Source organism: Oryza brachyantha, chromosome 4 (genome assembly GCF_000231095.2).
Source record: "Oryza brachyantha chromosome 4, ObraRS2, whole genome shotgun sequence".
Lineage (NCBI taxonomy): Eukaryota > Viridiplantae > Streptophyta > Magnoliopsida > Poales > Poaceae > Oryza > Oryza brachyantha.
This window is the reverse complement of record NC_023166.2, coordinates 15,078,484-15,101,846: the sequence shown is the minus strand read 5'-3', so window position 1 is coordinate 15,101,846 and position 23,363 is coordinate 15,078,484. Positions and strand designations below refer to the sequence as shown.

Genomic DNA, 23,363 nt, shown 5'->3' with positions numbered 1-23,363 from the left:
GTAACATATCTTAGTGTTTTTTTAGAATTTAAATAGTTATTTTACTATCTAAAAGGGTAGCTTGGGACGTGTCTCGTAACTCTTTGTTTTTTATTTCTTTAAAAACCCGTTGGTTATGTGCCTTATAGTAGAGGTAGGGATGCAAAAAAATTATATTATCTAATTAAAATATTTCTATCTTTGATCCTACGGACTAGCATGAAATACATATTTTTTTTATTCATTGCGAGGGAAAAGAAGCTAGTATTTCCTCAAAGAAAGAAAGACACCTAAAATCAACATAAAAAGGGTAAAATGGCGCAATTAAGGCACAATATACACCGATACCTCTCATCACCAGTTGGCTAATTAATTATGCCCCTCCCCTCTACGTAGTGAAATACGTAGTACTATGCACTTGGAGAATTAAGCTGACGATGACGACAGTTGTGAACTTTGTGATGTGGTCTACCCTTTCCGGGTGTTCACTCCACAGAATACGCACTACCCGTGGTGGCCACGCGCCTGTCTAATCTTTATATGCCAGTGGCCGCGGCACATCCGCACGTCCGTCAGATTAATGAAAAGAACGTGTCAGGATCGAATCTTAATTCTTCTCTTTTTTTTTCTCCTGCCTCCCACGCGTACCCACTACCCAGAGATGGCTATAGCTTGCTAGCTAGAGCTCAATGCAACTAAGCTTTCAAATTAATATCATGCATGGCAGGCTAAATTGCTAATGATGGTACTCACGCTACCGATCCCTTTCTTCCCGGCGCTTGCAATACCCTAAAGGTCAAAAGTCCAGAGAGCCAGCCACCGTGTGCAGTGCGTGTTGTGCTCGCTTTGCTCATTCCTTAATCGTGAACCCGCACTACCTATCTGTCTTTCGGTCGAAATCAATGCTAACTAACCTTAAGATAAGCTGTTGTGGAGTGTAAAACAGGCATGCATCGTGCACAGATGAGTACAGTTCGATCAGGCCGGGGCTCGCTGTGACGGATCTTTCGGTGCGCCATGATCATGATCACCATGTGCATGTTCGGTTCCTGCTTCTATAAACTCGTTGTTTAAACGTCAACACACATTTGTATACTTGTTTAGTTTTGTTCTTGCATTATTTTACATTTCATTCGTACTACTAACCATACTTAATTAATACGGAGTAGTACAGAAGAAGTACGTATTGATACTTATACTGCGTTGAGAATTAATGTGTGTATCGCGTGAACTTTGGTGGTGTTTAGATTGAGAAATTTTTTGGGAGAAGTGTCACGTCAAATATTTGACCGGATGTCGGAAGAGGTTTTCGGATACGAATGAAAAAACAAATTTCACGGCTAGCCTAGAAACCGCGAGACGAATCTTTTGAGCCTAATTAATCCGTCATTAGCACATGTTGGTTACTGTAGCACTTATGGCTATTCATGGGCTAATTAGGCTCAAAAGATTCGTCTCAAGATTTCTTTTATAACTGTGCAATTAGTTTTTTTGGTTCATCTATGTTTAATGCTTTATTTAGGTGTCCAAAAATTCGATGTGATGTTTTTGGAGAAAAATTTTAGGAACTAAACAAGGCCTTTATATACGTAGTACTAGGTGCAGCCGTGAGTTATATCAGCCGTGATGTCACATCGTGCCGGTCTATGTCAAGATGTTACATGCCTTGTTTAGTTGCCAAATTTTTTTGGCAAAATGATTTTTTGGACACGAACGAGAAAACAAATTTCAGATTTCGCCTGGAAACCGCGAGATGAATCTTTTAAGTCTAATTAATCCGTCATTAGTACATGTTGGTTACTGTAGCACTTATGACTAATCATGTATTAATTAGGCTCTAAAGATTCGTTCACGATTTCATCCATAACTGTGTAATTAGTTTTAATGCTTCATTTAAGTGTTTAAAAATTTGATGTGATGTTTTTGGAAAATTTATTGGGAAACTAAACAGGGCCACACTCCACGTAGGCATCTAATCCACACAAGTCAGCGAGGGGCGCGTGGCGGCCACACGCCGGGCGATCCAGGGCGCTCCATTTTCGCCAACCCTAGCTGATCGCCTATAAATGCCCCTGGGTGAGGCGTGTGGCCGCCACACTGCGATCCCCATCTTCTCCGCACACGCCGCACTCTTCTCTCCCATCCCGTCCCGATCAGCTGATCCGGCCTGCCTCCGGTGGCCAGCTTGCCTTGTGTTTGCGTCCATGGATCCTCACCTAAGCTCCCACGTCCACGCGGCGGCGGCCGGCGCCGCGCCTAACTGCACGTGCATGTTGGCCAAGGAGGAAGATCTAGCCTCCGTCGTCGTCGACGTCGAGGCGGCTCCTCACTACTCGTCGTTGAAGACGGCCGAAGGTGACCTCGTCCCGAGAGGAGGCGGCGGCGGCGACGGCGAGGGAGACGAGGTAAACTACATGGCGCGCGCGCAGTGGCTCCGTGCCGCGGTGCTCGGCGCCAACGACGGTCTCGTCTCTGTGGCGTCCCTCATGATCGGCGTGGGCGCCGTGAACACCACCGCCAAGGCGATGCTCGTGTCCGGGCTGGCCGGGCTCGTGGCCGGGGCGTGCAGCATGGCCATCGGCGAGTTCGTGTCCGTGTACGCGCAGTACGACATCGAGGTGTCGCAGATCGAGCGCGACGGCGACAACGCCGACGCGGCCGCCAAGGAGAAGCTGCCGAGCCCGACGCTTGCGGCGTTCGCCTCGGCGCTGGCGTTCGCGGTTGGCGGCCTCCTGCCTCTGCTGGCAGGCGGGTTCATAAAGCCGTGGGGCGCCAGGGTCGGCGTCGTGTGCGCGGCGAGCAGCGTCGGTCTGGCCGGCTTCGGCGCGGCGGGCGCGTACCTGGGCGGCGCGAACATGGTGAAGTCCGGCACCAGGGTCCTCCTGGGCGGCTGGCTCGCCATGCTCGTCACCTACGCCGTGCTCCGGCTGTTCGGGACGGTCTTCCACATGGACATCTCGTCGTCGGGGTGATGCGTGTGACGCAGCCCCAGATCGATCGAGCTAGCTAGCGATGAACAAATAATCAAGGGGCCAGGACAAGGCATAGCAAGCTAGCTGTTAACTACTCTTGGTTTGCCAGTACTGTACGTACCTAGTGGCTAATTAAATTAGCGATTCCCTGGATACCGAACTGGGAATAATCAGGGGGTGTAATGCTTGTGATGAGGCGAGGCCAAGCTAATGGTCTCACATGAGAATATTGATGTTAATTATTGTATACAGATTCCCTTCGCCCTTTGCCTCATGTTTGTTTTCAATTTGTCTCTGACAGTTCAGAAACTAGCTGATGCTCTGGTTTGCGAATATCCACGTGTGCCACTGGCACGTTGAATTCTTTTGGTTAATTGGCAAGCAAATGCCAACCAAGACATTGAATGTAGCCAGGATTGTCCATGACTCAACGGAACTTAGACCTGTTTGGAACGCAGGAAAACATGAACAATCTACAGTTGTTTTTTTAGAGAGAGGGTGAGGAAATAGACAATAATCACTCGAGAGGATGTTTGTCAGTCGATTAATACGTGACATATCATTTCACAACACATGCAGATCCGAATCAGATTTATAAGTTGTAGCAAAACAAACAAATTAAACTAGCATATTCTCTCTCTTTCTCTCTTTTTCTGCTGCAACTCTAGGAAGTCGGATTCGATTGAACATGTTTATTTGTGTATTGATATATCTCACATCAATTTACCTTGTCAATTGTTTTTAAAAAATCATAACTATTTAAATAACATAAAAAAACCAAATGAATGTCCCCTCGAGGCTCTAAAAGAATTTGTTGATAGAATATACATATTAGATGTCTCTGATGCCTTCACAGATGGTCCAATAAAAGGCCCGGTTTACTTTGGGCCTGTTTATGGCACACAGGCCCAGCTCGATTTTACAATAGAGGCATTTTTCATCCACACTCTGAAGTTTAGATTTCTTGATGGTTTGGCACTGAAGTTAAATGAGTTCTTTTTCCTACTAAAGTTATAGACTTGTGAAAAATTACGCTAATTACTGTTGATATGTAAACGAGCATTCGACCGATCCAGCGGAAATGTTTGGTGATCACATATTCACAGATCTGATGATCTGTTAGGCTCGAAATATTCTGCACCTGATTTCTCGATCCTAGCGTTATAAAAGTATCAACCCAGTTGGCCGGTTGCACAAATGGAAGCTAAAATAGTATGAGGAAAGGACGATACAGCTGGAACGTTGACAAAAGAAAGATAAACCCGGTTGCTTTCAGTGTAAAACAAAATGGTATTATACTCCACTAACAATAAGGCCCTCGTCGTTCCGAAAAAACCAAACTGACATACTCACTCCGTTTTCTTTTATTTGATGTCATTGACTTCTATACATAATTCGTTTTATTTAAAAAATTATATAATCTTTTTAGAGAAAAGGCCACGGCCCTGTTTTTACAAACTATTTTATTATGATTTGATTTACTACTAAAAAATTATATAATTACTAACTATTTTGTTATGATTTGATTTACTAATTAAAAAAGTAGAAATTAACTTATAATTTTACATATTTACACACAAATTTCGAATAAAACGAACAGCCAAACATATTTTCGAAAGCCAATGCCATCAAATAAAAAAACAAGAGGGAGCATTTTTAAATGAAAAATAATATATGAATAAAACTTTTATACGTGTGTTTTTAACAATATAAAATTAAAGATGAAAAAATAAACTAGGTAAAAATACTTGAAATCAACTCTAAATATAAGGCTAAAAATTTAAATTTTAGCTTATAAGAATAAATATAAGTGAAAAAAATAAGAATGCAGAAGTTCAGCTACAGCTGTGCACAAATATTTAGATATACTATACCCCAGCAAATTGAACTGGAAAGGATTTCTAAAGAAAAGCAAGGAAGGAGCCTCTGAAATTGAACTGGAAAGGATTCTCAAAGAAAGCGGGGAGAACTTTGTGAGGGCCGAAAGCCAAAAGCTGCTGGTTTTACGCACTTCCCCACGGGATCCATTCTCTGCTCGTCGGTTGCAACTTCTTCCAACCTTTCTCTTGATTCCTGTGGCCACCACGCGCCACCGCGGTTTTTTTTTCTCAAGTCTCTACCAACTACGAGATCATGAGACGACCTCGCGCGGCGCGAAAGTCGCATGTGCCAACGACTGCATCGTGCCGGCCTCTTCCACCGTTCCACGGCACCGGATCAGTCTCTCTCTCTCTCGTGGCGGCCACACGCCTCTTCGATAGTTTAAGCCCCAAGTCGCACGTCGGATTCGTCGCGACCTCACGGACAGATCGCGTTGTCGCATGGCGGCCACGCGCCCACCGAGTAGTTTATTCCCATGACGACGAATATTTCGGCCTGTTTCCATCTCGGAGCACGTAATCCGGGACGCTTTAGGTGAACTGCTCCACGTACTACCCCCTCGCTCCAAATATCCCATCGTGGTGGCCTTGATGAAAGTCTGCTCTAATGAGGAGCAGATAATAATATGGGCGCGTTAGGTTTAAAGTCTCATCTTTGAAAAACAGATAATAATATAGTCATAATATATTTATGGACGGTTCATATATGTTTATGCTTGGTCATAGTGGCGAAGCTTAGGTATGTTACATATAACAATAGAGATAACATATTATCTCTAAGCATTCTAAAAGACGACTTCTTTAATGATCTAGCTCTGAGCAAAATAACTCATAGTATAAATGACCTTATAATTCATACTCACTTGATATTAAAATATGTGCAAGAGACTATCTTAAACTCTCGATTAAGAGATAGCTTTATCTCTATTCTATTAAACAATTATATAGTGTACCTTATATATATAGCTTATAAATACCCATTGGAGATGACCTAAGGTATATGTTGATATATATACATATTTAAAAAACCACCTGAATGTGAATATATGTTACTTAGTATGTATATATATATTGAATCACATTGTTAATTTTATGATATTATCAATTTGCTAAAATGAATTTATCGAATTATATACGATAACTTTTAGATGGACATACCATTAGCTAAAGTTTTAGATTCGTCACTGATTGGTCGGCCTATTCTTTTTATTTAGACTGAGACAGGTGGGTTACTCTCATACGTCTAACTAGTCGTCGGTTTGCTCGTCACATGCATGATGCATATTAAGAAAGTTTGAGGCTCGTGATCTACTTGAGCTTAGCTCGTTTAGGTCATGCTAGGGGTTCGAATGAGTTAGGTTGAGCTTATGCCCAAGTTTCGTGTGCTTGATTGTGTAATGCAAATAGACTTAGAAGATTAGGCATAAAGTAGTATGTATTCTACACGATAAAACTATATGCAACGGTATAAAATGAAAGAATACATGTAGTTTGGTTGTAGTGACCTAAGAGTACGTAGCACATAAGGTTTTGAGTTTAAATCTTAATAAAAGCATGAATTTCATATTGCCTTACTTAAGGGGCTAAGTTCCTGAATTTAAAATAAATAGTTACATATATCTGATCGTGGATATAATTATTAGTTTAATTTAAATCGTAAATTTTCTCCTTCCTACTCTGAAACATTTCCTAACAAGCTTTTAGCCAAGCTCGACTTTCAAAGGTGGAAATATATTCAGCTTGGATTTTTTTTTTTGTAGGGCTTGAGCCTAACACCTAGAATATATATAAACCACCACATTCACTCTCATGGGATAGAAAATTCCACATTAATCAGAAAACAAAAAAGAGAATCTGATTATAAATACCATTTTGAAATTTAAATAAAGTAAAATAATAAAAAGAGTCCATGTGTAAATACAATTTAGAAAAATCCAAATCTCGGATTAAACATTTTAAAATAATTGATATTGATGGAAGAGTGCATCTATAAATACAATTTGGAAACATCTAAAATTCCAGTTAAAAAGAATCCAATTAAAAAATACAATTTTAGAATTAAAAATAAAGAAAAATAAAAACAAAGAGTCCATGTTTAAATACAGTTTAGAAAAAAAAATCCAAATTTTGGATTGAAAAATTTAAAATAATAGATATTGAGGGAACAATCCATCTATAAATACAATTTAAAAACATCTAAAATTCTTGATTGAAATAAGTAAAATTAAGAGAGAGTCAACATATAAATACAATTTAGAAGTATCTAAAATTTGAACTATAAATTAAATAGTATGCAAAAATTAGTTTATGTACATGTACAGTTTAGAATACAGGTAAATGAAGTTACATATAAAAATATAATTTAGAAAAATTTAAATTTGAATTTATAATTAAAAATTCTTATTATCAAGACAAGCGCCCTATATAGATACAATTTATAACAATGCTAGTCGTGTAATATATATGGGCTACCGTGCTAGTTATAAATATACTAGTGATAACTTCACGTGTTTCTTGTAGAACTTCTACATAATTAAATAGAAAATATTAGGCTCATAATATATTCTACCGATTGTATATAAATATGTGCATTGTTCTAAATTACATGTATGATTGATATTTGTGATGATTTATATACATCTTTCAACTGTTTTTAAAAACTTGGAAAAGTTTTAATAATTAATGAATAGTTGGAGAAACACATTTTTTGGTGATGGCTTCGGTTAAAAAGGAAGACGGTTGGAACTTTTTAGTTTCATGCTAATAAACTTAGCACTGTTATGAAAAAGTATATAAATTAAATTATAGTTCGTGAATTAAAGAAAAGTTATAGCTATATATATGAACATTGGTTATGCTGAAAATATAAGCACATCAGTATGCACTATGCTACTAGAAGTGGGTATGTGAAAAGATGACTAATCAAAGATTGAAATAATTTGATAATAGATAACGTCTTAATCCAATGGCTGATATCTTTGTACTAATATACTCCAATGGCAAAAAAAATTTAATGGCGCGGCGTTGTGTATGTCTTGCTTTATAGGAGTTAATGCTTCCTAGTGGATAACAAATATATATGAAGAATATATAATATTTTCGTGATCTTTCCTTGACTTTTAGAACACAGAAGTTTTCTTTACTACAAGTTGAGTTAAAAGTCCCACTTTAAGTTCATTCAAATCAAATGTCCTTACTAGGGTGGGGGTTGCAAAACGTGAACTTAGTGATTTATCAAAAAGGAATGTGGCCTTATAGTCTTATAGCTAGGTTTAGTCAATTCAAGCATCTACTTCGTGGAAGATTTGATTTATCTATTTTCTCAGAAGGGTAAGAGCAAGCTGTTGAACTTTCTGTTGGGCGCTCTGAACTAGTCAGTGCGTGCTGAAATAGCTTTACTGTGCAATCCTCTGGGTGGACTTCTAGTCTACCACAGTAAAATGGACTAAAGTGCGCATATGAAGAGAGAGTTGGACAAAATTAACGGAAAGGGAGTTGTTTTTGTTTTTTTAGGAAGGTTTTTTTTTACCCGGTAACTACATCCACTGGATATATGCATTCTTTTTAAATTGAAAACTTTGACTCTCAAACAACTCAATCTGAAATTCTCACTAACTTAGGGTGCTACTAAGGTCATTATGACTACTAGACTGTATGTCCTTTTATGGATATTTTTTAAAACTGTGTAATGTTGCCTGCTGGTGCGAATATTTCGTCAATTTGACATAGGACTTGGTACAGATCAATCTATCTTCTTTTTCCCTATTCATATACATGGATGTGTAAAAATGTTGTCACGGATTTAGGATATGTATGTCGTACTATTAGAAAATCCATGGTAAAATTTTAGGTTCTTACCCTTTCGGCTCTGATTATGATTTTACCCCCATTCATTTTTCAGTTTAATTTGCGACAGGTTATTTTACGCTGTCCTTGAAGATGGGCAAAAAGTTAATTATTCCCATATGTAATGTTTCTCCCAACCTTTTTCTGGAGGAGAGCAATCCCAGTCCGCAACAAAATTTTCACTCATTTTTAACCGACTTAATGTGTAACAAATGCACGTACACTCTTGTAGATTTGCCTCACCTTTCTAACGATTATGTGATTTTGCCCTTCTTTTGAGTCAAACATTTTGATATGAATTTTCCCCTATTTTAACATCAATTTTAACACTGTCAGTTCCTCTAAACAGAATGAGGATAAGAGCTTCAATTCAAAAAAAAAGGGACAAGACGAAGTTGAAAAGGTAGAAGCAAAATCGTAATTGTGGTTAATAATAGGTGTAAAAACACACGTGCCTTTTTTTGTTTTTTTATAAAAAAGAAAAGATAGGAGCTCAATTAAGGAGGATAAAGGGAGTAACAAGGCCGGCCCCCTTTCACAACATTATATTTTTAATTACAGTTGGTGTAATCCAGAAGGCATAGCAATCAGATAAGGATTACTGTCAATATGCACAATTGCTAAATTAAAATTTGAACGAGAATTGGAGCTAACTGTATACTACTCTTAGCTCTATCCATATAGAGAGCATTGTGTTTCATTTGTTTGGATGTATTGTACCATCTAATACCCCCTAAATAACACCCATATGTATAAGGAAATCTGGGAAACGCGACCACTTGGATTTATACTCTTTGCAATCTTTTGTGCTTCTTGCGGACGAACTAATGGACTTGCAATGCCATAAACAGTATTTTACTTCTGGGAGTATATAATATTATCCATGACAATGGCGTCTGTAAGTTCATTAATATCCATTACCTAAAAATAAAAGAGTAAGTTCAATAATCTCTCCAACTGCAACACTTAAAAAGAAAAGGATGAGTTTTCAGTTCAGGCTATTTGATTCCCTTTGTCTTCCTTGTGCTCACACCTAGTACTACACGATGCAATGCTCTTTTACAACACATTCTTGTGGTTGCCACATGCCTCACCAGTAATTTAGAGGCTAAGATTCTAGCTATGCATCGAACCATTCAAGCCTTCCCGTGTCAGCCACGCGCTCCGGATTAATATAATGCTAATACGTCCATCAGATGAGCTGGATACATCTAACTTGGCCATCCTCCTTTTAGCACCCAATTGCACTAATTAGTCCATCCTTGACTTGGAAATTTTTGGTCTTTCCATAGCCAAATGACAAAGAGGTGCCAAAGGATTAGGTGAGAGTTTTCACCTTGTTGTGTCATGATTATAAATAGCTAGCTGAGCCCCTAGATATGCCCTGCCCATACCATTACCATAGACGCAGGTCTTTCTCAGGAAGTGAAAGAGAGCAGCAGAGTTGCATATCTTGCAGTGTTTATCAGGTAAGCTCTATATAGGTCGCCTCTTCTGGGCTATTTGTTTTATTTGGTTTTCCTTTTGCTTATGTCATTTTTTCTGCATCTAGAAAATAGAAAATACTCATGAATGTCGTTCTGCTCTTCTGTTTCAATACAAGTTCTTGACCTGTTCTCTAACTACTAAGGAGTTCAGGTAGCTTTGATCTGCAGAAGATTTCCCCGCACTATACTGCATGCTGTCGATCGATCATCTGGCATGCATTGCTCCCACACAATTCCATGGAGTTAATTTATCTCGCTGCCGAATTTGCGAAATTAAAGAATTTAATTTCGATCTATCATATATGATCGAAATATTTCGATCATCGGTATATAAAATCCCAATAATGTGCTAATCAACCTCAAATGGAACCAATAATGCATCTACTGAGAAGAAGAAAAATTCAGGCTATACATTCAGCACAAGAAATGCAATGTGAATCTTAATCATGTTCATGCATTTCCTTGTTTGTGATTCGAAGCACGCCCTTTACTAATGTCCAATGCATAAAATAGCGGAAAGTTTCTTACAACTGGTGTTACTGTAATGCAGTTTGCGGCGCAGAAGGAGCAGCGTAGCAATTAACTGAAAGTCTGAAACTCGAAATCGTCGACGCTAATAGTGATCTTCAGACAAGATCAAGAGCAGGCATCATGCAACGGTGGACACGGAACGGGATGCTGAACTTCTCGCAGCCGGCGTCGTCCTCGCCGTTCGGGTTCTACGACGCCGGCCACGGAGCGTCGAGCAGCGGCAGCCGGTCGCACAGCTGCAGGAGCCAGAACAAGGACCAGCGCAACCTGGAGAAGAACCTGACCAAGGTGAGGAAGGAGTGGATGAAGGTGAAGGAGGAGATGGGCTACGCGAGGCTGCTCAGCGAGCACCTCAGCGAGACGGTGACGGAGACCGACCGGAAGGTGGCCGCCATGCTCGAGGAGCTGGACCGGACGGACAAGTACATGCAGGATATACTCTCGTCCCAGCAGAAGTAGTGAACCCACCCCATGACATCGCGATCGATGCATGTTTTGATGGATCTATATGTATTTACCTAGCAGCTAGCTAGATCAGCTTCTCTTTTCTGGGCATTTTTGCCGTTGTGGATTCGGTTATTTAGCAGATGGATTTCCTGGTACAGGGTATATATATATCATATGTTACCAATATGTCCTGATATGTTATCTTGTCATTTTTCAGCTTCACCTCTCTCTTTGTGCTAGGGTTTTCACTTAATCCCATTAGACATTGCGAAAATTAAAATCTAGCTAGCAGCATGGCATTGATCTCTAGTTGTTTTGAAGCACAAGGATTTGATTGAAACGCATGCACGATCCCCACCCCTCCAGTTCTTGTGGACAGATCGACTGATTCTTGTTATTTATTCATTTTTTACGAAAATCTTGCGAAATTCACGCGTTGCAAACAGAGCGAGGTAAACATGTCATTCAACGATGTTCCTCACGTATGCTCGGAGTGATTGGTATACACTAGACTTGCGCACATCGTGCTCGCTGCACAGTACGACCTGTACTACACGGAACGTACTAGCAGTACAAGAGTACTCACTATAGTTTTTTTTTAATTATTATTAACACGCGCGCTCTCTATAAGAGGAAGCATGGCAACACGAGGGGCTACTAGCTTTGACCTGACCAACAAATTCCCAATTAGCAAACAAAGGAAAAAAAGCCGACACTTTTACCGTGCAAGCTAAGTCCAGGAAAGCTCAGGGTGACGATTACATCATAGCTGACGAATTCTGGGGGTGGTAGTAGCTGGCTGGCTTGCTATCTCCTCTCTTAGCAAAAAGCGATTTATCTATGTGCAATTGTCAAACGTACGAGGAGACAGCAAAAGATATATATACGTACAGATCGTGGCGTGTGTCGCCATTAGTCTAGTCTAATGGGTGCGACTTGATCACCCACTTGGGGGAAGGCCGGCCGGATCGAAGGCCTCCCCTGCGTTGTTTCCATTAAACAAAACCAACGCGACGACGTCAAAACCAGGCGACACCGGCTTGCGACCGAGAGAATACGGTGGGCGCCGTGATGCGGTGATGCCTTGGCCTGACGCGCCTCGTCTGCCCCCACCCCACCCCCCCCCCCCCCCCCCCCCCCCCCCGGCCACGGGACGGTTCATGCATGTGACCACCGTAGTTTATGTTTTTTTGATGCTCTCTCTCTCTCTCCCTGCTTTGATGCAGAGATAATGAGTATCTCGTGCGTGTTTCTGTGAGATGGTAGTTTAATTTAATCCCGATTTGCTTCGCTAACATTAGATGGGCCAGAGATCAACGTAAGCTGGACCCAGTACGTCTGGCCTGGCTCCTGCTTTTTTTTTCTTCTCTTGTTTATCTTTTTTTTTTTGGTTTCTTTAAGAAAAACAATTACGTAAGCTGGACCCAGTACGTTTGGGCTCTGGCAGGCCGTGTGCACACTTGGTGTTGACATTTACGGCCCAATAGATGCTGTAGTTGTATTCGCGGACGGCCGAAAGCCCCAGAATATCAAAATGGTCTGAGAACCCGTTTTCCAATCCAAAGGAGTCCACATCTGAGTTTTTCTGGCCTGTGAATTTGGATCAGCGTTCGTGGACCGTGGTAGACTACAAACCAAACAAAGCCCTAAACCGCTCTGCTGCTGCCAATGTATCCCATACCTTCGTGATTGCCAAACTCAAAATCATCACGACAATTCTGAAACAGGGATAAGCCATCTGTTTTAGTCCATCCGGATCAAAATATTAGTAAAATTTGGTTAAATTTCTAAAATTTTAACTATTGATAATTTCTTAAATATTAATTTAAATACAAGTCAAATGATGTATATAGATTCTTCTCGAAAAGTACGATCATAATATTATAAACTTATATATTTTATATATTTATTTTAACGCAAAATTACTTGTCGGAATTTAAAAAGTTTATAAAAAATGGTTCTAAACGATAAATATTTTTAATTAAAGTGAGTATGTTAGCAATGGCGGAGCCAGAAATTATTTAAAGCCTGAACGGTGGACAAGCATAACTATAATCAAATATATGATCTATACTCTTAATTGCTTAATCAGCCATGTTTTATATCATATACTCCCTCCTATTTTTTATATAAACTAACCAACGTCATATATTTAATCATAGAGGGAGTAATTGCTAATCCTCTAATAGTTTGACACCGGAAAGCCCGGGCAGCCGTCTTAACTGCCGGGAACTAAATCTGCCGCTGTATGTTGGTAGCACAGATGTCGTGACTTGCAGAGTCAAACATACAATATCTCAAAGTTCTGAACCTGTGAAACCGTATATTAGCATATTCTTCCCGTGCATGTCGTGACAGGAGAATGCCTGAGTGACACGTCATACGTGGCTTCTCCGGTATGTACCAGGCTAGCTTCAGGTAGAACTGCCAAGTACGTGGCCTGACAGCAGGCCATTAAAATGTCTCGGAGGATGGCCATCCGGTGGCACACGTACGTACGTGCGCCGTAAACAACTAAACACACGCGAAAACGGGTGGAAAAAAAAAAGGCGAGGAATTCTGAAGCGTGGGGGGTGGGTTCGTCTTCGTCGCCCGCGCGGACAGGGTGGAGCCGTGAGATGCTCAGTGCGGCGAGCTCTGCAACGTCCAAAGGCCCACTCCCTGCGCGTGCGTGGGCCGCTCGTGGTCGAATTTGCGGAGACGTGGCTTCTTCGCCTGCACTTTTTATAGCTGATTAGTAGATTACTAGTGCGTGAATGGTAATATAGTAAAGTCATTTTAGAGTTGTATACATGAAATAGTTTCATGTTCATCTTGGGTATGACGTTCTGGGGGATAATATAGGATGTGGCACTGTAGTGAAGGTATAAGCTCGAAAGTACAAAACTGAGCACAAGAAAAACACCATTCACGCAGGCCAGGTTATGTGAAATATCATACACCGAGTTTTCATTGGGATAATCTTATATTTGGAAAATCATTCAAACATAGTATAAGATTGGGCATATTGGTTATTCTTTTTTAAAAAGGAAAATGAGTTGTTAGTTAGTTGGTTGGGCAGTCTCAGGAAATAAGGCGCCAATCCAAAACGTGAGACGGGAAACGATCCTCGCAGCCCCGCGGCTGACATTATCTGCAGCCTCCCCTCCTCACCATCGTCGCCACCACCAGCAGCTCGTCCCGCGCGCATAAAGCCTCCACGACAGCCGCACGCTCCCGCGGCGCGCGCAGGCGGCAGGGCAGGGCAAGCCGGGAGAGCTAGCGGCAAGAGGCAAGGAGAGAAGACGCCACTTCCGCCTCCGCCCGCAGCCATGGCAGCCGAGGCGCCAGTGCGGGCCGCAGCGCCCGCGCGCCGGCCGGCCGTCTCCGCCGCGTCCGCCTCGCGCCTCCTCCTCGGCCACCGCCCCTTCCCTGCGCCGTCGGCCGCGTCCCGCTCACGCTACGCCGCCGCCGGGCGCGCCCCGGTGGCTGGCCCCGCGGCCGGCCTCCGCCCGCGCCCGCGCAGGCCGCGCCTATCGGTCGTCGCCATGGCTGGAAATGGTGAGCGAGCCACTGTCTGGCGTTACTTGTTGTGCATGTTCCATTTTTTTTCCCCATGGGCGGTTGCTGATTTGCCGTAGTGCAAAGTGTGCACTGATGCTGTTCGATAAAATGGCCAAGAAAGAGTATATTTTGTTCTTTCTCAGAATTGCAGATGGATTGATTGCCCGTTTGCCACCCAGTATGATACTAGAATTATAGGAGTGTTCTGTTGGATAGTGTATTAGTTGCTCTTTTGCTACAACTACGTCTGCAAAAAGAAAAGGTTGGGGCATCATGCCGGCTATGTTGCTTACGATTGTTGATGTGCTGCTAAACAATTGATGAAGCTGTTTCTTAACTAAGAGTAATTGGTGTAGGATCACCTTCTGGAGTTCATAACTACCCATGGCATTGATTTCTGTAAATGGTTATTGTAGTAGTAGGATTTCTCCCCAACATAACAAACCGAGAAGCAGGGAATAGAGAGATGCATGGATATAACGCCATAAACATCCAAATAGAAAAATGCACACGTCTATTAATCAAGTGTGTACTCTCCATGTTTGCTTAGTGAAAAGAAAATGTATGCTTGATGGTACTTTGCTCTACCATAGACTTGTATGCATGTAACTTATCTTTTTGATAGAATGTATTGGATAAATATTTTACTTTCTTCTAATTACTATTTGTGCAGAAGTAACTTGCTATGTACAGTATAATTTGTCATGAAGTTTACTACTATTAGCTCCGAAAGCCAAGCCGCTTCGATTCTTTTTCACATTTCCTTTTTGCAGATTCACAGTTTTTATCAAAGGAAATTACATTGCTTTCTTTGACTTAGAAATTACATAATTATTGACATATTTTACTTTTATATACAGACCGTCAAGTGCCTTTGACAGATTACCGCAATATTGGTATCATGGCCCATATAGATGCAGGAAAGACAACAACTACAGAACGTGTTCTGTATTACACAGGAAGGAACTACAAAATAGGTGAGGTCCATGAGGGAACAGCTACCATGGACTGGATGGAGCAAGAACAAGAGAGAGGAATAACTATTACATCTGCAGCAACTACTGCTTTCTGGAACAAACATAGAATCAACATCATTGATACTCCTGGGCATGTCGACTTCACTCTTGAGGTTGAGCGTGCTCTCAGGGTGTTGGATGGAGCTATATGTCTATTTGACAGTGTTGCTGGGGTAGAACCACAATCTGAAACTGTGTGGCGCCAAGCTGATAAATATGGGGTTCCAAGAATATGTTTTGTAAATAAAATGGACCGCCTTGGTGCTAACTTCTTTAGAACTAGAGACATGATAATCGCAAACTTAGGTGCAAAGCCTTTGGTAATACAGTTGCCAATTGGTTCAGAGGATAATTTCCAAGGAGTTGTCGATCTAGTCAAAATGAAGGCTATTGTGTGGACAGGAGAGGAACTTGGTGCAAAATTTACCTATCAAGATATACCTGCTGATCTCCAAGAGATGGCTCAAGACTACAGAGCTCAGATGATGGAAACCATCGTAGAGTTGGATGATGATGTTATGGAGAGTTATCTAGAAGGTGGTGAAATAGACGAGGAAACTGTTAAGAGATTGGTCCGAAAGGGAACAATATCTGCCAGCTTTGTTCCTGTTCTATGTGGTTCAGCCTTCAAAAACAAGGGTGTCCAACCACTGCTTGATGCTGTTGTTGATTACTTGCCATCACCACTTGACCTGCCACCAATGAAGGGCACTGATCCAGAGGACCCTGAACTGATCCTTGAAAGAAAGCCTAGTGATGATGAGCCATTTTCTGGTTTAGCTTTCAAGATCATGACTGACCCATTTGTGGGATCATTAACATTTGTTCGCATATACTCTGGGAAGCTGGTTGCTGGCTCATATGTTCTCAATGCAAACAAAGATAAGAAGGAAAGGATCGGAAGGCTTCTAGAGATGCATGCAAACAGTAAGGAAGATATAACAGTTGCTGTGGCAGGTGACATAGTAGCTCTTGCTGGTCTCAAAGATACAATTACTGGTGAAACACTGTCTGACCCAGATAAGCCTGTTGTGCTTGAACGTATGGAATTTCCTGATCCTGTCATTAAGGTTGCTATTGAACCAAAGACCAAAGCAGATGCTGACAAAATGGCAACCGGACTAATCAAGCTTGCTCAAGAAGACCCGTCATTCCACTTCTCTAGAGATGAGGAGACAAACCAGACTGTTATTGAAGGAATGGGAGAGTTGCACCTTGACATCATTGTTGACAGATTAAAGAGAGAGTTCAGGGTTAGTATTCTGACTAGCTTTATTCTTTACTCTATTTATGTGCAAATTATATTGCAGTTAAACCACATCATTTCCTATGTGCTTAGATTTTTTTTCCTTTTTCACTAAGTGAGAGAAACTACCCAATAAGTTAGTAAAATGTTCTCTTGGTTAGATTATTTATTTACATGTTATTATTTTAATAGTTCAGTCCCTCAATTGTGCTACTTATCTCACTCCAATAGTCTTATTGAACACCTACAAATAGGATCGTTCCACTAGTTTCTTATTCATAATTGCACACAAGAATTTAACTCGTGCTCTTAAATATGCAACTGCACAGGTTGAAGCAAATGTTGGAGCTCCGCAAGTCAATTACCGTGAAAGTATTTCCAAAGTTGCAGAAGTACAATACGTTCATAAAAAACAGTCCGGTGGATCTGGGCAGTTTGCAGATATTATTGTGCGATTTGAGCCTTTGGAGGCTGGAACCGGGTATGAATTCAAGAGTGAAATAAAGGGAGGGGCGGTGCCAAAAGAATATGTACCAGGAGTGATGAAGGGAATTGAAGAAAGCTTACCCAATGGTGTCCTTGCTGGTTACCCTGTTGTGGACCTCCGAGCAGTGCTGGTCGATGGCTCATACCATGATGTCGATTCAAGTGTCCTGGCATTCCAAATTGCAGCCAGAGGCGCATTCCGTGAAGGATTGAGGAAGGCTGGTCCAAGACTCCTGGAACCTATAATGAAAGTTGAGGTGATAACACCTGAAGAGCATTTAGGCGATGTTATCGGTGATTTGAACTCTAGAAGAGGACAGGTCAATAGCTTCGGGGATAAACCTGGTGGACTAAAGGTAACACATGATACATATCTTTCCCCTTTATATCCACTTGGTAGTGCTTCCAAGTTTTCATTATGTTATATTTAGCTACCTCCTTAATAAATAGGGTCTAACTACAGACAGAAAATCTCGTTGATAACAACCTCTCGCCGATAGGTTCTTAGTTAAGTAAAATCGATTGTACTCTAATACAAAGATAGCTACAATTTTGAGCAGCTAATTTGCATGAAGCTTCATAGACCAGACCACAACTTCTAGCTGATAGGTCGTGCCCACTTCTCTGTTTAACCTTTCACTAATAGAAGCTTTCAACTAGACCAAATCTTCCAACTGAATTTTACATCCATTATCAGTTATAGCTAAGCATCTGGAAAGACTAGAATTCAATCTCTATTTTTTTCGGCTATCTATCTATCTATCTATTATTCTATTATTTATAATATAAAGACAGCCCGAAAAGAAAGCTCTGGGCTATAAAATCCCACGTTAATCGAAAAAAATAGGAAAAAAGAAAAAAATAATTTTTTAATTCAATCGGACAAGGACCAGAGTTTAGATAAACTTTTTCCAATCGGACCACGACCAACATGTTGCAACGTGGCTTAGGACTCCGAAAGGGGCAACACGCGTTCTATAAAAGATAATTATTAATTGATTGATTAAGCAGGTTGTTAGGATCAAATGTAGGCCCAAATACCGAGAGGGTCAAAGAAAGTCCATGGGTAAACAAATCTCAGATTAGAAGTTTAAAATAATTAATATTGGGGAATAGTCCATATATAAATATAATTTAGAAACATCTAAAAGAATCAAATTATATTATGATTAAAAATAAAGAAAACTAATAAAAAGAGTCCACATGTAAATACAATTTAGAAAAATTCAAATCTCGGATTAAAAATTTAAAATAGTTGATATTGAGGGAATAGTCCATCTATAAATATATAATTTGGAAAGATATAAAATGTTGCTTAAAAATAGGAAAAATTAAGAGAAATAGTCAAATTATAGATACAATTTAGAAGTATCTAAAATTTGAATTCTAAATTCAATACTACGCAGAAAAGAGTGTATGTACAGCTTAGAATACAAGGAAATGAGGTTCTATGTAAAAATATAATTTGGAAAATTTTAAATTTAAATTAAATAATTAAAAAAGTAACTACTATCCAAATAAGAGACTATACAATTTATAATGGTGCTAGCTGCGCAATATGTGCGGGCTACCATACTAGAAATTCTCACGTTAATCAAAAAAGAGAGAAAAATATATACTGTTAGATCATGGTGGATTTATATTTTAATGGCTGAGATTGATAGGATACCTATAAGGAAAGAAAACAAATACCACGCATATGCCTCTCCAGCAATTAATACAGTCGATAAGTTACCAGACATGCTATTGAGATATTTTTTAAATATAATTTAGAAAAGAATTAAATTCAAATTAACAATTTCAAAATAATCATTATCAAGATAAAATAAGAGACCCTAAATATATACTACCTCCGTTTCATCTTGAAAGACTTTCTAGCCTTGATTAGCATCCATATGAATTTAGACAATATCAGAAAAAGTATTACATTGTGAAATGTATAGAGTACAATTTATAACTATGCTAGCCGCGCAATCTGCGCGGACCGCCATGCTAGTTTGAATTCAAGTACCTGTCGATTGAAATCTGCCAGTTGAAAAATGTGGCCTTTGACTTATTACGGTATTTGATGCAGGTTGTCGATGCTTTTGTGCCACTTGCCGAGATGTTCCAGTACGTCAGCACTCTCAGAGGAATGACCAAGGGGCGCGCGTCTTACACGATGCAGCTCGCGAAGTTCGACGTTGTCCCACAGCACATTCAGAACGAGCTCTCTGCGGCGAAACAGGAGGAAGCTGCTGCTTAATCCTCGCAGTTTTTGGTAGATATACAAAACGGCGACATCGGAAGAAGGCGGATAGGACATCCAGGTGTATGTAGCTTTGTAGTGTCAAACCCCTCGGGGAGGTATTGTTTGCCATTGTTTTTGGATTGAACCTGATAATGGCCTTGTCAAGTTCTTTTCTTCTTTTTCGAAGACTGCCTTGTCAAGTTTTCAGAACGAGAAAGCGGTAATTATAAAATTTTGCGTCCTTTCTCTAGCTGATGCGGAACCATCTACTTAGGCTTATAATTAACAATGCGAGTTTTGAACTTTAAATTTAGAGTTAAATTTAGGTTTCTTTTATCACAGTTTTTCATCCATTGCTTTTACATATCTTACTAATAAATTATTTTTCGTCAAAAAGCCAAAAGATCCCCAAGAGTTTTGCACTGGCAGCAAGGAAGCCACGGATCATCACTGCTTGCTGCTGTACTTGCTAGCGAGGGGATAAGGCAGCGGCCATTTCAACAAGACCGACCAGCGGTGTAACGGTGTTTTACGTCGAAACGATTTTACTGGCGCGTGAGAGGTCATAGCGTGACGTGGTTTCAGACTCTTCAGGCCGTGGTGAGAGGTGGAAAATCACAGTACTGAACATAAGACGTAGTCATTACGAATATCTGTAACAGCCAGTACCAAAATTTCACGACAAATTTTGGATTAAGTTTCGAGGCACACCAATCAAATTACACCATCCCTTGGGCCCCTTTCACGCAGCCTTGCCTACTTCATCTGGACAATTCCTGCGCTTACTAGCTTCTGTATCTTTTGCATCACGCCAGGGTTCTTGAGGTGCGCCTGAGCAGCCTTAGGATTCTCCTGGAAGTCAGTCAACACCTGCAGAACAGCATTGCCAGAGATGTTCACCAGGCTACTGGAATGACCTATCACCTCCCAATGCTTGAATTCAACAGATCATATGATTGTGCTTACCTGCTGCATGATAGGGTCCGTCAGGATATTCTGGATTTCTGGGTCCTGCATAGCCTTGTTCTGTAATGAAAGGGAGAAAGGCATGTTAACAACAATGGATGTACCGAGAGCACCACCGTGGCCGGTACTAGAAAGAACTTTACCTGTCTTTCTTTCAATTCCTCCTGGCTCAGTTCACCTCTGCTAGCCTTGTTGATCTGTTCGACACATCTTAAAGAAGACAAGGACAGTTAAGTTAGTGGAAAGGCAACATGTGATAGGCCGGCCGATGATGATCTATCCCTTTCTTTTAAGCATTGCTTACCTCCGAACGCCATCAAGCAACTCCTGGTTGTTAGGGTCATGCTTTAAGCCGGCCTGATAAGTTTCCAGTGCTCTGTCATATTCTTTCATGAAAAACTGGATTGCACCTTTCCTTGTGTACCCCTTGGAGAATGTAGGATCTAGTTCAATGCATTTTTCAGCATCTTTGAGACCTTCAGGCATGGCCCCCAGCTTGGTATAACAGGCAGCTCTGTTGCTGTATACCTGCAATTAGAATCCATGTAACCAATAGCCTATGAACACTGTCCCAACCCACCAAAGAGACAACGAAGAGAACACGCCTAGCATGTTCAAATGCCAGGGACTAGTAATTTACCCTTGGATCCTTGGGATTCCTCCTGAGAGCTTCAGTGTAATGCTTCACTGCTTCTGGGTATTTCTGCTGCTTGAAGAATTCATTACCTGCACAAGAGTGACCAGAATTAAAGCTTCATCCTCATCAACACCAGTATGTGGCAAGAAACACTGATAATAACAGGTTTGGCTGATAATAACAGGTTTGGCACAACATACCTTTCTCTCGCTCCTCATCAGCTATTTTTGGGTCATAGTACTCTTGTTGCTCAAGCTCCTTCTTTGCTCGTTCAGCATCATTTAGTTTCTTTAGGGTATCCGGGTTCCGGTGCTCAGTCAGAGCCTTTTGGAAAGTCTCAATGGCAATATCATAGTCTTTGGAGGTCTTAGCAAGCTTAGCAAGAGCAGTTCCCTTTCTTGTCAGCGCCCTAGAGATCATTTTGAAATCAGCACGATGTTCCCTTCCCTTCTCAACAGCCTTGTCACAGTCCTTAATGCATTCATCAAACTACAAATTGGGGAGAAAATGAGTATATTAGATTTCAGGCCAGTATACTAGTACAGCCTATAATGTCAAGATATTAGGCATATTTGCAAACGAAAGATAATTTGTGAAAAAAATTACATACGTGTTCTTAGAAATTTAAGAGTCAATGCTGAAAATAAAATATAATAAAAAACCCCTAAAATCAACTTTAAATTAAAAATTAAAAATTTAAATTTTTGACTTATAAGCATAAACGGAAGCTACCAATACTTGAACCCATCCTTTGCATCACAATCATCCACATGGCTACAATTCACCACTTCCTTTTTTGAAATAGACAATGCATCACTTTCTTAAACGAGGCAAGGCATCTCTACCTATGCTGCTGAGTGCAAGCATACATAGCAAAAGCATATTCCTTGCCTCCAACACTCCCAACCGGTTGTCCTCTAAAATTAGAACAATATAAAAACGTTGGTAAAGTTAAACTTCTAAATAAGCAATCACATTAATCGATTTCGCTTCTGCCAGTTCCTAGGGTACTGCAGCTCCACACAAGTGCACGATAATGTGAGCTTTTTAGAGAAAATATTAATACAATGGAATAACAATTAGTACAGTAGTACAGAAGAACTCACCTTTCCCATCTCAAGGTAAACGGCAGCCCGGTTGGTGAGATAGGAGATGTCCTCATCGTCGAGCTCCATGGCTTTTGTGTAGTGCTGGATCGCCGTCTCAAAATCCTTCTTTTTGTAAGCGGCGTTCCCCGCTTCTTTCTCCTTGTGCGCTGCAGCCTTCTTTTCCTTGTGCTCCTTCTCCTCCTCTGTCACCTCCATCGGCTCAGGCTCAGGCTCGGGTTCAGGTTCCCTCGCTTTCGTCTCCGGCTGATGATGCTGCTTCGTCGGTGGTGAAGTCGACTGCGGTGGCGGCGGCTGAGGCGCGTCATGGTTCTGTAGCCTGATGTTAAGCATGACGCTGAGCACCTGCACCATCCGAGGATCGGAGAGGTAGTTGTTTAGGTTGCTGGGATTCCGCTGCACGTCGCGTAGCATCTGCATGAAATCCGGCTGGTCGAGGTAGGGTCGTGTGGTGGGATCGGCGGCGATCCTGCTCCATAGCTCGGGGCCCTGGAACACCTTGGCGATGGCGTCGGCGCCGGACGCAGGGCGCGGGAGGGCCTGGCGGGCCTGCGCGAGGCCGTCCTTGAGGGCCTGGTTCGACGGCTCGAGGGCGAGCCCCTTCTCGTAGGCCGCCACGGCGCCGGCTGCGTCGCCGAGGCCGAGTCGCGCGGCGCCGAGGCGGGAATACCCCTTTGCCCAGTCGGGCCGGATCGCGACGGTCTTGTCGGCGTCGGCGAGCGCCTCCGGGTAGCGGTGGAGCGAGGCGTAGGCCGCTGATCGGTTTGAGTAGAGGACGTGGTTGTCGGGCGCGAGCGCGATGGCGTCGGTGAAGTGCGCCGCCGCCTCCTCGAAGCGGCCGGCGGAGAACGCGGCGTTGCCCTTGGCCTTCGCCTCGTCGGCCATCTCCTCTCTCGCGCGGCGGCGCGGCTGCTACCGATTGATCGGGGAAGCGAAGCGGCCGCTCGAGGTCGTCGGATCGGAATCGGTTGGGGCGTGTTTGGACGGAAAC

The 23,363-nt window shown here is 41.7% G+C and overlaps 4 protein-coding genes across 4 annotated transcripts; 3 read left to right on the top strand and 1 right to left on the bottom strand.

The window, feature by feature from the left end:
• The first annotated feature begins 2,090 nt into the window (after positions 1-2,090).
• Positions 2,091-3,208, top strand: LOC102717984 (vacuolar iron transporter homolog 2-like). The gene has a single exon (XM_006653562.3). It carries the CDS (start codon positions 2,184-2,186, stop codon positions 2,949-2,951), a length of 768 nt encoding a protein of 255 aa, XP_006653625.2. The 5' UTR covers positions 2,091-2,183; the 3' UTR covers positions 2,952-3,208.
• Positions 3,209-10,066: 6,858 nt separating this feature from the next.
• Positions 10,067-11,280, top strand: LOC102717705. Its single transcript, XM_006653561.2, has 2 exons — positions 10,067-10,146; positions 10,715-11,280. The coding sequence occupies exon 2, from the start codon at positions 10,816-10,818 to the stop codon at positions 11,152-11,154; it is 339 nt and encodes a 112-aa protein (XP_006653624.2). The 5' UTR covers positions 10,067-10,146; positions 10,715-10,815; the 3' UTR covers positions 11,155-11,280.
• A 3,026-nt stretch (positions 11,281-14,306) lies between these two features.
• On the top strand, positions 14,307-19,913 carry LOC102717429 (elongation factor G-2, chloroplastic). The gene is made up of 4 exons (XM_006653560.3): positions 14,307-14,682; positions 15,546-16,954; positions 17,277-17,789; positions 19,508-19,913. The coding sequence occupies exons 1-4, from the start codon at positions 14,454-14,456 to the stop codon at positions 19,676-19,678; spliced, it is 2,322 nt and encodes a 773-aa protein (XP_006653623.3). The 5' UTR covers positions 14,307-14,453; the 3' UTR covers positions 19,679-19,913.
• Positions 19,914-20,284: 371 nt separating this feature from the next.
• Positions 20,285-23,363, bottom strand: LOC102703860 (hsp70-Hsp90 organizing protein-like). The gene is made up of 7 exons (XM_006652520.3): positions 22,373-23,363; positions 21,467-21,755; positions 21,270-21,355; positions 20,934-21,157; positions 20,773-20,839; positions 20,630-20,689; positions 20,285-20,533 (listed from the first exon to the last, which is right to left on the bottom strand). The coding sequence occupies exons 1-7, from the start codon at positions 23,255-23,257 to the stop codon at positions 20,420-20,422; spliced, it is 1,725 nt and encodes a 574-aa protein (XP_006652583.2). The 5' UTR covers positions 23,258-23,363; the 3' UTR covers positions 20,285-20,419.

Coding starts and splice junctions, on each gene's coding strand:
- LOC102717984 (XM_006653562.3), top strand. CDS start 2,184: ATGGATCCTCACCTAAGCTCCCACGTCCACGCGGCGGCGGCCGGCGCC.
- LOC102717705 (XM_006653561.2), top strand. CDS start 10,816: ATGCAACGGTGGACACGGAACGGGATGCTGAACTTCTCGCAGCCGGCG.
- LOC102717429 (XM_006653560.3), top strand. CDS start 14,454: ATGGCAGCCGAGGCGCCAGTGCGGGCCGCAGCGCCCGCGCGCCGGCCG. Junction 14,683..15,545: donor CGTCGCCATGGCTGGAAATG/GTGAGCGAGCCA, acceptor TTTTATATACAG/ACCGTCAAGTGCCTTTGACA. Junction 17,790..19,507: donor ATAAACCTGGTGGACTAAAG/GTAACACATGAT, acceptor TATTTGATGCAG/GTTGTCGATGCTTTTGTGCC.
- LOC102703860 (XM_006652520.3), bottom strand. CDS start 23,257: ATGGCCGACGAGGCGAAGGCCAAGGGCAACGCCGCGTTCTCCGCCGGC. Junction 21,158..21,269: donor GGAATCCCAAGGATCCAAGG/GTAAATTACTAG, acceptor TTCTAATTGCAG/GTATACAGCAACAGAGCTGC. Junction 20,690..20,772: donor AGGAATTGAAAGAAAGACAG/GTAAAGTTCTTT, acceptor CTTTCATTACAG/AACAAGGCTATGCAGGACCC.